Here is a 16,455-nt window from a genome sequence, read left to right on the forward strand (position 1 = left end):
CTTTGGCACTCAGGGGCTCATATTTGACCTGTAACACGTAAGATTAGTTTTAGCTGCATGTAACAGAAAAGTAGAAATAACAGTGGCTTAAACAAGAGAGAAAATAATTTCACCAAGCTATTCAAAGTATTGGATGATGCCCACCCACATTAGGGAGGGCGATCTGCTTTGTTGAGCCACCGATTCAAATGGTCATCTCCTCCGCAAGCACCCTCACAGACACACCCAGAAATAATGTTTTATCTGGACACCCTTGGCCCAATGAAGTTGACACACAAAATTAACCATCACACTGCCTTTTTGTGATAGTTTTTAGAACACCAGTAAATCTGAAGTAATTAATGAGGACTTCAGCTTCTGTCAATAATGTTTAATCTTTTATTTTTTAAAAAGACCTGATAATCTGGTAACAGGAATTGTTTCTAGGTAACAGATGCATGATTATCTCTTACTTTATTCTCTGTACTGTGTTTCTAGTTGTAAAATAGAAAATTTTTTCCAAATAGAAACAAACCGGGAAGGTGTGTTTCTTAGTTTTATTTTACCTAACATGTTAGAATAAAGCTATCGGGCTTAGGGGTTAGGGATCAGTCCTGGACGTGCGTTTTCTGTCCTGTTTCTTTTTAGTTGAGTGTTGTCCCTTCATGTGTGGCAGAGAATCATTCTGCATGTGATTGGTAATTGTGGAAGTTGTTCATCTTGCTTGATAGCTTGTTGGAGAAAAATCCAATTTTTGTTCTGTTGGGAGAGCTTATAAAGATATATTGATTTCTAAGGATTATCTCGCTTTGAATTAACCAGAGTAGATCATGGTTCCTTTAAAAGCCTTTTTAATCTATTCCTGTAGAATGTTTTTATATTGTCCTTTTGAATTTAAAAATAGGGCATTTTCAATGTGCATTGGGCTCTATTTCATTGAAATATCACCACCTATCAGTGAAACTACATGCTGTGGGCCTGGGCCCCTTCACTTGTATTCTGGGCATCTGGTGCAGGACCTTGCTCACAGTAGGGGTTTAACATACAGCTAGTGAGGAAGTGGTCTATTGTTTGGGCCAAGAGAAGGGAAAGAAAAGAGCATCATACTAGACAACAATGATTGTATATCTTTTAGTCTATCTGAATTTAAACATATTACCACAGAGCTGAGGATGTGCCCTTTTGGACCAAAGAAGATAATTACTCGAGGACTTTCTTGAGTCTCAACCCCTCCAGGTCACAGCAGAGCTTCAGGCTCAGGCCACGGGGCTCCATTATAAAGGTAACCAGTTACCGAAGGTTAATCGGTCACTATCCTGCGCTGGCCCCGTAGTCAGTCACCACACAGGCCAGAAGCAGATGTCGGTGGTCAGCGACCCTTAACAGGGCGCCAGTTCAGCTTCATGAATGATGGATTTTAAATACTCCTGATCTCTTTTTCAGGAAGAAACCAATCCTGCTCGTGCATGGCGACAAACGCGAAGCAAAGGCTCACCTACATGCCCAGGCAAAGCCTTATGAAAACATTGCCCTCTGCCAGGTAAGCTACTCATTGCCCTTCGAGATCATGCTTAGTGTGAGAGTTGGAAGGAAATTGAGACCTTGAGTCTATCCACCCACCTAATGCAGGAATCCTCTCTCCAGCATCACCAACAGACATCTGTCCAGCCTTGGCTTAAACGCTTCCTGAGGTAGCTCATCCTATTTGTGGGTAGCCCTCTGGTTGAAAGATTTTCCTTTATGTTAACCTGATATCTCTGTAATTAGTCAGGGTTCTCCAGAGAAACAGAACCAATAAGGGGGTGTGTGTGTGTGTGTCTGTGTGTGTGTGTCTGGAGACCCCAAGAAGCACTGATGTTGCAGTTTGAGGCCAAAGACCGACTGGAGACTCATTCCCTCTTCCTGCAGGGAATCAGTCTTTTTTTAATTTCTTTTCCACTTTTCAACAGACTGACTGAGGCTCACAAACATTCTGGAGGATAATCTCCTTTACTCGAAGTCCACTGATTGAAATGTTAATCTCCTCAGAAAATACCTTCACGGCAACATCTGACCAAATATCTGGGTGCTATGGCCTAGCCAGGTTGACACACACAACCTTCTTCCTCTGCCTTCTACGTTGGTCCTAATTTTCCCTCTCTGGAGCCACATAGACTAAATCTCCTCCTTGCACGTGTCAGTGATTCTCGTATCTGAAGTCATCTATTTTGTCCCCCTAGTTTTCTCGTTCAGGTTTAAACGTTCACTTTCTTCATTTGTACCTGGTATATCAAGGGTTCCCTATCTTTCCCCAACCTGCCAGCCCTCTGGTTGTATCTATTTTGTCCACGTTCCTGTGGAAATGGAGGTTTCAGCATTATTGAGCAGGTTTTTTGGATTCAATTCAGTGGCATTTCCTTTCTCTGAAGGCAGCTTAAAACTGGTAGTTTTTATTGTGACAACTTATCCAACTTATATTAGCTGCCATTGACATTTCACCCATAGCCCTTAGTTCTTTTGCACAAGAATCACTCAATACTGGAGAGACCCATAGATCAGAAGCAGACCTGTTAGAAAACTACCTTGCGAGTTGTATGCTGCGTGTGGTCCTAGTCCGATGAGGGGCATTAAGTGGTCTCATAACAGGCTTGGTTTGCTGGGACCAAAGCAGAGAAGAGACAAAGAAAAGGCTGTTTCTTTATATATTCCCATAATTTTGTCCTGATACTTTCCAGTCAGTTCATGGAAATACAGTGTGACCAATGAGTCTTGGAGTTTCCTTAGGACTCATTGTTTTAGACTCCATGTCAGAAAGGATCTTTTTATGTGTGGCATTTTGTGTAAGAAGCAGGCAAACTGGGCGGGGAGGGGAGGCAAGGGGGTAGCGTGGAATTCAGAAAATGTTTACATTTATGATTTCCTTCCTGTGGTGGTTCTGAAGTGGCTGGTGTAATATTCACCTTTTCCTATTTGAGCAAGTTGGTCAGTCCATTCATGAGCAGCTTGATGAATGATTCTTTCATGGCCCTTTTCTCTCCTGGCCAATAGCTTAGTGAAATCGGCTCAGGATTTCTGCTCTTGGAGTACAGAGACAAGAGTGAACTACATAGAACCTAATTATTTTTCTTTTCCGTTTTCCTTCTAATGTCCTTTTTCCTCCATCCATACAAGGTAAAAGAATTCCAACTCACGTTTTATCACTTCTTCTAGCTATAGAATATTATCTATGTGTGTATGTGTATTTTTTTAAAGATTAAAACAGTGAGAAATCTCAACCTGATCAATTTTAAACCCGTCTCACAACATTTTTCCTGTGATGTAACTCACTGTACTTTATGTAGTTGGAGTTTTAAATTATTCCATCTCTTTACCCATCCTGTTTGCAGCTCACCTTCTACACAAGATATGCCTTTGCTTAGCAGTTGCCTAAAATCCCCTTGTTTTGCATTTGTTTCCAAAGACAGAAGAGGTTAAACTGCAGTAGGGTAGCACTTATCAGACTAATAGTGGGCAGAAAATAAAATAACACAGGAATCCTGAAAACCAGCGATAAAATCAATGGAAATACAAAGTGTTTTTCAAATGTACTGAAAAGTTTAGGAGAGGTGGTGGCAGGCCTAGTGGCGTGCTTCAGGCCAGCCACTAGAGGGTGTAACGAGCCCTGTCTTCCAGACCTCCTGTGAAGAGCCTCGGTAAGCTCCCAGCTCTAGTCTGAGGGACATGGTGATTGCCCCATCCTGACTTACTGAAATACCTTTATATCTTGTCTTTAAAATGAATTTTTGAATTTTTTTTAGCAACATAGTGTCATTTGACTAAGCTGGGTCACGTTAAGTCAAACAATAAGTGGATGCTGACACTCTTCCCATTTTGCACACCTGGTGGTCCAGGTTCAGACTTCCTGGGTTCTGTCCCAGCTCTCTACCTGCTAGCTGTGTCATTCTGGGCCCATCACTTAACCACTTAAAGCCTCACTTCTTCATCTTTAAAATGAATTACTAATACTGTATCTCATAGGGTTATTGGGCAAAGAATTTGGTGCATTTGCCAAAAAGAAGCACCTATTAGATATTATCTGTTGAAATTATTATCATCCTTGCTTTTGTGCTTAGACTTGCCCAAAAGCACACAACAGATCGCAAAACTAAACTCAGAAGCCAGGTTTTTTGACCACTGCTTTTTCTGAGCTAAATATCAATTTACAGAGTGGCAGTCTTCATTCCAATTTTGTAATTTAAAGACGTGAAATACTGGGATTAACATATACACACTACTATATATAAAATAGATAACCAACAAGGAACTACTGTATGGCACAGGGAACTATACTCAGTATTTTGTAGTAACCTATAAGGGAAAAGAATCTGAAAAAGAATAGAGATATATATGCATCAATATAACTGAATCACTTTGCTGTACACCTGAAACTAACACAACATTGCGTTAATTTTTTTTTAAAAAAAGACATGAAATGCACTTTCCTGCTCACTCTTCTGTGGCCAGACCACACAAACGCGTGCCAGTCTTTGAGCAGCCCGAACACTGAGTTTACAAGGGTAGTGAACTTGGCCACCTGTCCGTGAGCATCCCCAAGACAGGGGCTATGTCATCCTCACCTGTGTATTCCAGGTGCCCATTGCTGCCCCCAGCAGACAGGCCCACCTGTAGAGAGTGGGCAGGGGGGCGCTTTGATTTTAATAGCACTTGCTTCCATTTGTAGAGTGCTTACCCCGTGCAGCTCCTTTTGCTAAGCATTTTATGTGTACTTTTCTCATTTATTCCTAACAACTCCCTGAATCTCCTAACAGTACCCTCATTTCAAAGAGTAGAAAGATGAGGCATAGAGATTCAAGTATTTTCCGAAGTCATACATAGTTGTGAAGATAGGATTTGTGTCCATACACAGAATTCCTAGCTGGTAAGCTATTCTTGACATCTCTATTTATTTTAACTTTTTCATCTTGAGGCCTAACCAAGGTCTTGCTATACTGGATGTGAGATAAAATGTTTTACTTCCCCACCTACCCCCCCCCCCCATTTGTTTGTAAAGGTATCATTTTAAAAAATGAAAAATGGATTCAATGTATTTATTTTCAGCATCGTCTATGTTATAAATGTGAGAAAACTTTTAACATCATAATGTCTCAATACTGCCACCACTTTCAATGTTTCTTTTAAATATGCTTTGAAAACTTTTTGTGTGTATTTCTGTATAAGCCAAATATCTAATTTTAAAACGTTGCATAGAGTCTCATTTGTTTTTACTAGTTTTCTGGCATCTAAAGAAATTAGGCTTCTCACTTCTAATTACTGTAATTAAAAATGCAATATGTATTGAATCATTCTGGGTAACAAAAAAGAAGTTGTTTTTTAAAAAATGAACCTCACTGGATGCCATTCTAAAAGCTGTTTTGAATCTACAAACAATAAATGCTGGAGAGGGTGTAGAGAAAAGGGAACCCCCATACACTGTTGGTGGGAATGTAAATTGATACAGCCACTATGGAGAACAGTATGGAGGTTCCTTAAAAAACTAAAAATAGAACTACCATATGACCCAGCAATCCCACTGCTGGACATACACCCTGAGAAAACCATAATTCAAAAAGAGTCATGTACCACAGTGTTCATTGCGGCTCTATTTACAATAGCCAGGACGTGGAAGCAACCTAAGTCCATCGACAGATGAATGGATAAAGAAGATGTGGCACATATATACAATGGAATATTACTCAACCATAAAAAGAAACGAAACTGAGTTATTTGTAGTGAGGTGGATGGACCTAGAGTCTGTCTTACAGAGTGAAGTAAGTCAGATAGAGAAAAACAAATACCGTATGCTAACACATATATATGGAATCTAAAAAAAAAAAAAACAAAGGTCATGAAGAACCTAGGGGCAAGACGGGAATAAAGACGCAGACCTACTAGAGAATGGACTTGAGGACACGGGGAGGGGGAAGGGTAAGCTGGGACAAAATGAGAGGGTGGCATGGACATATATACACTACCAAATGTAAAATAGCTAGCTAGTGGGAAGCAGTCACATAGCACAGGGAGATCAGCTCGGTGCTTGTGACCAGCTAGAAGGATGGGATAGGGAGGGTGGGAGGGAGGGAGACGCAAGAGGGAAGAGATATGGGGATATATGTATATGTATAACTGATTCACTTTGTTATAAAGCAGAAACTAACACACCATTGTAAAGCAATTATACTCCAATAAAAATGTTTAAAAAAAATTTAAAAATAAAAGCTGTTTTGGCGATCAAGGGCTTGTCCACTAGAGGGCAGTAAAAACTTTAAAAGCAAAAAAAAGTTGACCTGAATCTTTTCTAATTTAATTTTCAATAGATAGGGGTATTATTGAGTTTTTAAAAAACAAGTAACTTGACCTCTTTTTTATCCTAGGCAAAGTTGGATATTGCATTTGGAACACACCACACGTAAGCAATTTTTATGAAATGGGGGAGGGAGGATATGAGTTTAATAGATCAAAGGATGCTCTTCAGAAGTCGCCCTTAGAGGGACTCACATGTGATGATTTTGCTGGGGGAAAAGCTATCAATTAGGAAGCAGAGGAAAAGGAGTTGTTTCTGAACAGCCTTAAGACCAAGTACCAGGATTCTGGCTCTGGACATTAAAGTCTGAATCTATGATGCAGTTTCTGCTTTCTCTTGAGGGCGTTCATTATAGCCGACTGAGGGGGATAGATTGTGGTCCGCGGTTACGCATGACTGTACGTGGGGTAGTCACATGCCTATGGATTCCACTACTTTAAAGAAGGTCTTGTGAATTTTATAAGATTCTGAGTTGCATCAAATAGAATATTGTTGGGTCAACTCTGTGCTGTGATTGAAAGAAAAACTGTTTCACAAGAAGTTGTCATCTTGAGAGGCTGGTACCTGTCCCTGCTTCAAGACATCTCAGAAAATTCTCTTAGGATAATTTCTGAGACATTGCAAACGACAGACAGGAGAAACTTTTCTCTTACTTCCTACTTGATACATATCAGCTTGACTCCCGTTTTATTTGAGTCTTACTGTTTTATGGAGCCCTTTTACGTAATTGTTCTCTAGCTGAGAAAAGAATAAGGCATGGTTGCCTCGATTTCAGTATTTTTGTAAATCATATTTCTCTAGAAATACGTCACACTCAAAAGAGTGTGACAAAGCCTTATCTTTCTTCTAGACCAGCAGTGGAAACAGGTAGCCTGCTGCTTCAGGCATGTCCCTTTGGGTATCTGTCCCTAAGGCAACAAGGAATCTCATGGGAGGAAGTGTTTGCCCCGAGTCTTGCAGTGACCACTGTTTTCCTGATATTACGCCAAAAACGAGGGCATATGTTCATCATTCTCTTTGTAAGCTTAAAGCTATATTTTGCCAGTCTGTCTCCAGAAAGGAACCAGAGCAGAAAGCACTGAGCCACTTTGTGAAAGGATACCTATCAAGCATACATTATCTGGTTTTAGGTGCTCTTGTGTAAATGTTGCTGCATTTACCAACCACCCCTAATTGGTAACTTTAGTGTAATGGAGGGTTGTTGAGAGTGACCTCAAGCACCTACCTAGCTGGAGTATCAGGCACAGAGCTCACAGAATGCTAATTTCAGCAAAGGATACAAAATAGCACTGAATAGGCTGAGTCAGCATCTTAGGCTCCTGTAGCTGCACCACCGTGGGAGACGCTGATGGGCGGCAGTAGTCAGCCGTCCTGGGTAGAGATTCTGCCAGTAAAGTGTCGCACCAGATGGATCCTTGTCCCCCGCCCTTAGCTGGAACCCTAGCCTAAATACCTTACTGATTCCAGAATACATTCAGCAAGCCCTGTTTTGGATCCTGGGCATGATTTGCTAGACCTGCAGTGCGGGGTTCCTTTGCAGGGCACACGTTCTGTGCCCGCAGCCAGCGTTTCTTGGGCGTATTCACACTGCACTTAATATGCTAGCGAGTCATAGGAGAGCCTGGGTCCGGGGAGAGACTGAGTGCTGGGCTGGCCCAGATCTGACACAGTAGCATTTGAGGAGGGCGGGGCTATCCTTTTTTTTTTTTTTTTTTTAATGTTATTCAAAACATTACTTGGTCCTTTGTCTTCATTTTATAGACTAGAGCCCCCAAGTAGGTAGGCAGTTTTCCTCCAGCCAGTGTTGGAGACAGGACTAGAACTGTTTATTTTTGCTTAAGTTCTTAATTTACTTTTGTTGTTTCCTCACTGCTAAAATTAAGTCTGTTTCCTTTGGCGCACACACACACACACACACACACGCTTTGCAAGTCCATTCTTCCTTCTCCTCCAACACATGCATTTTGCAGGTTAAACCCAGCAGAGTCCTCATTCAGAGTTGAAGGTGCCTAGGGAAGTAATGATAGACCCTTTCCCCACTCTGTAGTGTGTGTGTAGTTTACATTTTGTTAAAATGCCAGTATTTTGTAGGAGATTGAACTCATGCCTTGAAATTACTTTCCGTTGTTCATTTTACAATGTTCTAAGAGTTATTCATTAAATATCTATTATATTCTTGAAGCACAGCTCGGGGGGACGTAAAGTGTTTTGAGACATAGTGGTTTTTGTCCTTGCAGCTTTTAGTCTTCGGGTGAGAGAGGCAAGACAAACACATGAGCTAGGAAAGAAGGAAAGCCTTCCAGCTCCTGGTGACAGGTGTGAACGCGTCCCCCGCCCCCGACAGAGTGGAGCTGCCACAGTAACTCTGAAGGAGTCTCCGGGGTCACACTTGCGTCAGCTGGCGGGTGGTGACCACGTACTACTTGCGTAGCATCTGGAAGTGACCAGAAGCAGCCCCATCCTCCAGGAGCTCATGGTCCTCTTAGAGACGGTGAACGAGCTCCATCCTTGCTTCCAGGATGCTGTGCAGTCCCGGGGCTTATCTCATAGTGCTTTAGAATGCTGAAGCTCTTTGGTGGCCCCCAGAGCGGGAAGCAAAGGCACCTCCCACGGCCCTGAGAATCCACAGCGGGAGGGAAGCGTCAGATGTGGCCGTGCAGCCAGGAGCAGACTGCAGGATGGGCCTCTCTCCTCTTCGGGCTGTAGCAGGGCCTCCCCTGCATGCGACCCACTCCTGCCCCAGTAGCATGAAGTAGCTGCGACCCTGTCCAGCCCAAGGGAAGCCGTGCACAGTGAGAGGAAGATCCAACATGTGTGACCCAAATAAGTGCTGCTTCTGGTTCACGTGGGGAGCTGGATAGTCCCCGTGACCTGTCCTAGCCACAGATTCTGCAGTTGTAAAATGGGAATGATAGCACCTCCTCTGGAATGGGTGGGATTTAGTGTGCTAGCATTCTGTGCGGCTTCTAAAGCAGTGCCTGGTACATCAATGCTCCACAGACATTAGCTTGCCTTCCCCCTGTGCAGGAACAGCTTCAAATAGAGGAAATGTCCCTTCTGCCACCCCCAGAGCTTAATAGATAATATGCAGGTCAGTATTCTTCAGGAAAGACCTCATTTCTTTATATGTTTTATCCATTTTTAACTCTGACCTTATTGGGACATGCCATTTTGTCTATGAAAAGATTAATATGACTCCCCTTAGATTACTTCTCAATGCTATTTGATAGGATTCACTGACATTAGTGCATGATTTTCCTGTTAATTGATGCCTTAACTAATGGAAATATTTGTAAAAGTTAAATCATGAATTCGTAACTGGCTTATTCTTAATTACAGTCAGCTACTAATTTGGCAACTGTGTATGTAAATTTGCCCAGATTTCAGGGAGCACATCTCATACATGGAAAGAAGATTGGCTCAACAGCTGTCATTTCTCCAGCTTTGCATTAATTTACCATTTGCCAGCTTGGGTTAAATTCTCATTCTGGCAAGAGCTAAATCTTATTCTCTGTTTGTATAGTCTTTTCTGTATTTTTTAATGCTAATAACCCCATTCTATCGAGATAGTATTCGGGATGTTGTTTATTTGAGAGAACCAGTGGTTCATTTTTTTCCCACGTGTAAACTGACTTCCATCAGTAAATGTTAAGTAGCATTTTGGCCTCCATAGAAATAAGGCAGAGTTACTGCCTTGAGTGAATCTCTAGTTGAGGGAGAGAGAATTTAGGTTCCTGAAATAATTAGAAAACCATCGGGAGGCCAAGAATCATCTGAAAGTAGATGGCAAAGTAAAGCAAGGCATGGAAGCAGTAGAGGGAATGTACACCTGGAGTGTTTTACATTTAACAAAACACGTACTGCATTTCATTCTCACATCAGCCCTATGAAGTGAACACGGAGTTGATCCTTCATGCTACAAGTGAGAAGCCGAGGCTCAGGGGACATGGAACGACTCAGAGATATTAAATGACTTACATAGGGTCCTATGGCTTCTAACTGATGAACACTGGTACTTAGGTCTTCCAGCTTCGGATGGAAAGCTCTTATCTGTCCTGTTTCCTCCCTCTCACTGGAATTAAACTAAGAGAAATAATCTGATGACTGGGGAGGCCCCGTGGGAAAGAAGGGAATCTCTAGGGCTGATTTGAGTAAAGGGAGAAGAAAAGGGAAGATTTACCTCAAGCCCAGGTACACGCTGGTGACAAATCTGGCGTCTATAGAGTATGAAGAAAGATCAGTCTCTTGAAAATGAAGCATCTTTCAAACTTAAACTGCAACCCACAGTAGGAAATGCGTTTGTCATTTCAGTCTGCTGCACGTGTCTGTACTGGTAAGTGCTGAAACAAGAGTTTCACGAACCAGCACTTAAATATATGCAATATACTCTTGAGTTTCTAATTTATTCTGTTGCAGTTTTTTTTTTAATGCTAGGTAGCCACAGTGTAGCAAGAGGTTGTGACCACACTCTGAAAACACTGGACAGGAAGATTCCTGTTGTCCCTGATAGTAATGGGTGATGCTGAATAGATAATAAGGAGCCAGGCTACAGTGGGGAGGGGTTTAAAGTGCCGGGACTGGCCACGTGGACGGGATGGAGCAAAAGCTCATTTACCACCAAATACTCAGCATTTTGGAAGGTGGTTTTCCACTTGTCACTTAAGCAGACTTTGATAACGATGACGTATAGAAGAAAAGAAGACTAAATGTTCAAAGTTGGGATAATGTAATCAGAGTTTAAAGAACTCCTTTAGCTATTGCATTTGCATTAGAAAGGTATTATGAGAGTACTGTTAATGCTTTTTGATCCTTTTTCTGTTTTTAAAGGAAAATGATGCTACTGCTGTATGAAGAAGGTCTCCGGGTTGTCATACACACCTCCAACCTCATTCACGCTGACTGGCATCAGAAGACACAAGGGTTTGTAGGGTTCCGTTCATTTCTTGGTAGTCACTGTGTGTGCTGAGAAAGGTCAAAAGCGAGAACATTCGATTTATTCTTTTTCTCCTGTTTTTTAATTGTGAAAAAACCCAGAATTATGGCGTAGAAAAGAGACACATGCAAAAAAAAGTGAGAGTATTCTTTTACTACCTCCCCCCAGTTCCTCTCTTGAGGTAGCTGGTGTTAACCATTTAGCACATAATCATCCATAACTGCCTTTATTATACCTGTACACATACATATTTATACACCGTAGTTTTTTTCTAGTTTTTACAAAATGGCATCATACATACACTCTACAGCCAAGTAGATCCAAGGATCTGAGGCAGGAAAGAGGATAAAAAATGAAAGGTCTGAACCTATTATTTTTCCATTAAGACCCTCCTGATAACTTTCTTGGTCCTCACTTATTCCTGCACCCACTTTTGCTTGCCACTTCCCAGCAGGTGTCAAAAGAAAACTTGGGGGTTGATTGTACACTAAAAATGTCCCCTCACCCCCAGTCAGTTTAGTTTCCCATAAAACAAATCTAAACGGCTATCTTTTTAGAGCCTGTAACATGGTTGTGGATCTCCAAAAGAACTGAACATGAAGGTTTTTCATGGGTTTTTTTTTTTTTTTTTAATTACTAACCCTTTGTCCTTGGTGCATATATGCCAGATCTAGGTTTTGATCTCTTACGAGAAGTTTAGGTTTATTTTTAGGGATTTTAGGGACTTGTTCAAATCGTTTCACCCTTTTTTCTCCTTCCCGATAAGGCTTCATTATGACCAGCCTTAATTTCACTTTCTTTCACTTAAGCTATTCTGCACGTCTCTGCCTTCCTGTGTTAGAAGGAACTCACCCTTTCAAGGTTCGAGTATCTTCCCCTGCATCCTCCTCCTCGTTCCCTTGCTCATACCATTGCCCAGCCTGGGCTAGAACCCTAATCCGGGGCTCTGACTGAGCCCACGTTAGACCTTCAGTTGAGCTGAGACAGAGAGCCTCCCAGCCCCCATCCTCTGGGCCTGCTGGACCTGAGCGGGCCGTGCAGCACCAGAGCTGCCTCTTCCCTCACACAGCCTTTCCCTGAGCCAGGTGTGTGTCGTCCTCTCTTCACTCCCCTTCCCCACCATAGCAGGTGGCTTGATCCCCTGTCCCCACTGCTTGATGGTTTTCCTATAAACATGTTCTAGTTTCCAAGTGTCCCACTTAAGGTACGCTTCTCAGAATGCAGTGTTGTTGCGATGGGTTCAGGGTCTCGGGGATGGACTGTCTCTAAGAGCCTCAGCCGCAGTGCTCTTGATCCACCGAGCTTCCAGTTAACAAGGTCTTTGCTGCCCCACGAGCTTCTAAGCTGCTAGCTTGGATTCTGGGACTCGTGACTCATATGTAGCCCCATCTAAAAAGGAAGTGAGATTAACATAGCTTGTTCTTGGGGGAACAATAATTAACGTAGCTAAAGGGATTTATCGAGTTGGCTCTCCTGTGGCTCAAAGAATCCCACCCACAGCCTCTAGCCCTCTGGAGCTTGAGCTTATAGGCAGCCAGGCCTGTTTCCTTAGGCGTCTCTGGGTTGGCTACTATGGGGAAGGGATTAAGGGTAAATGGCTCGGGTGTTCATTTTTCTCCTTTATTTAAAAAAAACTTTTAATTTAAATGTTTTAAAAAATGTATTGACTAGGTAACTTCATGTGGTTCAAAACTCAAAGTACCAAGGGTATGAAATCTCCCTCCAACTTCCCTCCGCCGGCCACCCCAGAATAGGAGGTGCTGTCATCTCACGGTTAGTCTAGATTCTACTCCGTCTGATACTTTCATGTCGTGGGTTGTAACTTTCTTAAAATATTGGCTTGGCCAAAAAGTTCGTTCGGGTTTTTCCGTAAGCCCTTACGGAAAAACCCGAACGAACTTTTTGGCCAACCCAATATTTAAAAGTAGTTTTTTTGTGTAACCCTATTTCCTAGTCAGCCTGTTATGGCTCTGCTGATTCTTTCCTTCTCCACATGTGTTCCAGCCATCCTTTTCACCTGCTTCTTGGTCCGCCTATTAATTTCTCAATTTTAAAATTATTTGGCCCCGGATGATTTCTCTTCTTATTTTGTGAAGTGTTAAAAACGCCTCACATCTTGGTGTCCTGGTTTAGAAAGTCGTCGTCTGTCATGTTCCTCATCCAGAACTACCCTCGTGAGTGAACCTCTAATCCAGGAGGAGCCCCACTCACCCTGTGGGCTCCGAGCTGCTACTGGGAGGAGAGACCTTAGCCAGCCAGCCCGACATGGTCGCGTTACACGCACAGGGTCAGAGGGAGGCCCAGAGGGGTCACCGAGCTTGCCCAGAATGACACAGCCAGGTAGAAGCAGATCCAGGTCCAGAGCCTGGACTCCCGTCCTGGTCGCAAGTATAACCCCTCATGCGAGGGGTCACCTCGAGGTGGGAAGGGAAGGTGTGACTTGCCATCCTGCTAGAAACGTGTACAGAGTTCACAAGACGCACAGCCGGGATCCTCGTGGTTCTGGACCCTTCCTGCCCTGACGGCCTGCCTCTTACTAGTCTCCTTGGAGGGCTGCTGGGTGAAAGAGGAATTGGGCAGTTTCTCTTTTGGCTTGTTGGGTAGAAGTGTGGTGGAAATAACCCAAGAAGGGGAAAAAGGCAGACACAGCTCCTACTTGCTGAGGCTGCTTTAAGTTAGACCCTGTTCATTACCTCGTGGGCGCCTTGGTGAGGCAGGACTGTTAACCTGATTTTGCTGTTGAAGAAACAGCACAAGAAGTTTGAAGCCATACTTCTTTGTAATCTACGAGGGACCAGTTCACAGAAGGACTGGGTTTAGCTGTGGTGGTTTGCCATTTGTGGGTATGATATAGAAGTTTTGGCAAAGTACACTGACAAAGAATTGATGAAAGATGTCTTTAAAGTTTTTTTACTGAATTATTTTAAAGTCTGAGGTTAGTGTTAATGTAACATGACTAAATGTGGTCTATACTCATTCCAGACACCAGATGTGGGATTATATATATCCCATATGTTATATATGAAAGTGAGTTTGTTTATTGAAAACATATTTGCACATACATTTTTTTCTTAGATAACTTTTATTTTCCACTTGGTTAAAGAGCTACATTGACGTAGGCATGGGCAGAACCTTGCTGGGGTTACTGCTGGTGGTGTGGAGTTGCTATAGCAATTAGGAGTAGAACACTTAACTGTTGTCATCAAGTCTTTAAAAATGATGTAGAGGTGCGAGGGGGAATAAGGAAGGTGCGTGAATGAAGGAGGGAGCATGGAGAGACTGAGTTGGGAGAGGCAGGCAGAGGCCAGGTCTTACTGGGTCTTAAATTCACAGTGAGGTTTTCAAAAATAATTCTGAATATGATGGGAACCATTGGAGTGGTGCCATCAGATTTGTTTCATGTTTTATAAGGATGACCTTACCTACCATGTGGAGAGAGGTAGTGAGAATTCACCTTTCCTTTAGGGTGAGTGCCTAATCAATACAGAGGTACCACTGTGATCAGCTGTGCTTCTGACTGTTAAAGGTTATTTTTTTTTTTCCATTCCAGAATATGGTTGAGCCCCCTGTACCCACGAATAGTCCATGGGACCCACAGATCTGGAGAATCAACCACACACTTTAAAGCTGACCTCATCAGCTACTTGATGGCTTATAACGCCGCTCCCCTCAAGGAGTGGATAGATACCATCCAGGAGCACGACCTCTCAGAAACAAAGTACGTGGCCTCTTAGCAACTTGGGGTACTTACCTTGAGCGCCATGTGAGGTCTGGAACACAGGGGCCCGGCAGGAGATGGCTGTCCTTCGGGACGTGATGAGAGCAGGGCCTGTTACTGTCTGCACCTCCTGGTCCTCAGGCACTGAAGTGGAGGCCGGGAGATCTTGCCCCTCACCTGAGTGCCACCACCCCACCCCTCTCATCCCAGCCGGAGAGCTTTCTCTTAAAATTGCTGAGCTCTTTGCCTGGTACCTTATACCCCGTGGGTGTCCCACCATTACTTGATGTGCTCAAAAATGATTTTAAGTGTCAGTTACTCCTCTGAAGAGGCATCTCAAGAAAGTGGGTTGGCTCTTAGAATATTTCTTGCTTAATGTTAGTTTTCATGCATATTTTGTGATTTGGGGAGTCCACAAATCACTATGTTCTGTAACTTGTGCTTTATATCTTTTTAGTGTTTACCTTATTGGCTCAACCCCGGGACGCTTTCAAGGAAATCAAAAAGATAACTGGGGACATTTTAGGCTTAGGAAGGTAACAGAGTTTTTACTATTTTACCATTTTTTAAAAATTTAATGTATGTTCTGTCCTTTTTCATTTATAATTGGTATATTTTGAAGGCAGCTTCATAGTATCTCCAGCACAATTCTGGGCAAATAGTAGGCACTTGATAATTGATTGTCTAATTATAGTTTCCAGTAATTACTTGTATTTTAACATTTTGCCTCATTTATAGGTGTAGAGTTAATGATTCTAAATGGCAAAAGTATGTGGAGGATTTTTAGTTTTTTTATTTCTTGTAATAAAGATAGTTAGAGATTTTTTATTCATATAAGTATTATAGCTTTTGATCAGCACATCAAGGATTTTTAACACAAATTCAACACAGAACAGAAAATAGTGTTGAGTGAAGACTAAATGGTTTGCTAAACCATTGCCCTGAGAACTGTAATTATGACAATGACATTTGCTGCTGGTATGAAAATAAGCCAAGAAAGGTCTTTAACAAAATTAAACAACCAGCAAGTTAAAGCTTAAAGTTTTCTCCACCTCTCTCTAGGAGTCAGTTTATCGACCTTAGTAAATTCCTTAAAGGGGCTTTCTTAAAAGCCCCTCTTTTTCCATAAATTATTTATGTTGTGTGAGAATGCCGCCCGGCCAATGACAACTTTTCACTTTAATTTCCTTTTGTAAGTGAGACCACAGCTGAAAGCGGGCAAGGTCTCGAAGCCACCATCTTTCTTTCTTGACCTGGGGAGGAGAGGGTCCCACATACTGGCTAAGTGCACAGCTTTGTGGGCGGATACCCACACCCGGGGCCAAATCCTGACCTGGTTACAAGCCATGTGACCTTGACTTGCTCCTTAACCCCTCTTGACATCCATAAAATGGGCATAATAATAGTACTTCCCTCACAGAATTACGTAAGGATTAAATGAGGAAATGAATGCAAGGCATGTGTTGAGTGTTCGGTAGGCACTAGTGTGTGTTAGCCTGTGGGCCA

General features: G+C 42.5%; 1 protein-coding gene across 6 annotated transcripts in view; it reads left to right on the plus strand.

Moving 5' to 3' along the window:
- The window catches only part of TDP1 (tyrosyl-DNA phosphodiesterase 1), a 74,503-nt gene that overhangs the window by 10,836 nt on the left and 47,212 nt on the right, over positions 1–16,455 (plus strand). For all 6 annotated transcript variants that reach the window (XR_009699577.1, XR_009699578.1, XM_061182804.1 and 3 more), the window contains exons 5-9: positions 1,423–1,519; positions 6,369–6,403; positions 11,126–11,218; positions 14,782–14,949; positions 15,407–15,485. Coding sequence is in view for 4 of the 6 variants with exons in the window: in XM_061182804.1 (XP_061038787.1) it covers positions 1,423–1,519; positions 6,369–6,403; positions 11,126–11,218; positions 14,782–14,949; positions 15,407–15,485 (472 nt within the window). In the remaining 2 variants the exon portion in view is untranslated. The remainder of the gene's footprint in view (positions 1–1,422; positions 1,520–6,368; positions 6,404–11,125; positions 11,219–14,781; positions 14,950–15,406; positions 15,486–16,455) is intronic.

The sequence above is a fragment of the Eubalaena glacialis genome, chromosome 2 (genome assembly GCF_028564815.1).
Source record: "Eubalaena glacialis isolate mEubGla1 chromosome 2, mEubGla1.1.hap2.+ XY, whole genome shotgun sequence".
In the NCBI taxonomy this organism is placed as follows: Eukaryota; Metazoa; Chordata; class Mammalia; order Artiodactyla; family Balaenidae; genus Eubalaena; species Eubalaena glacialis.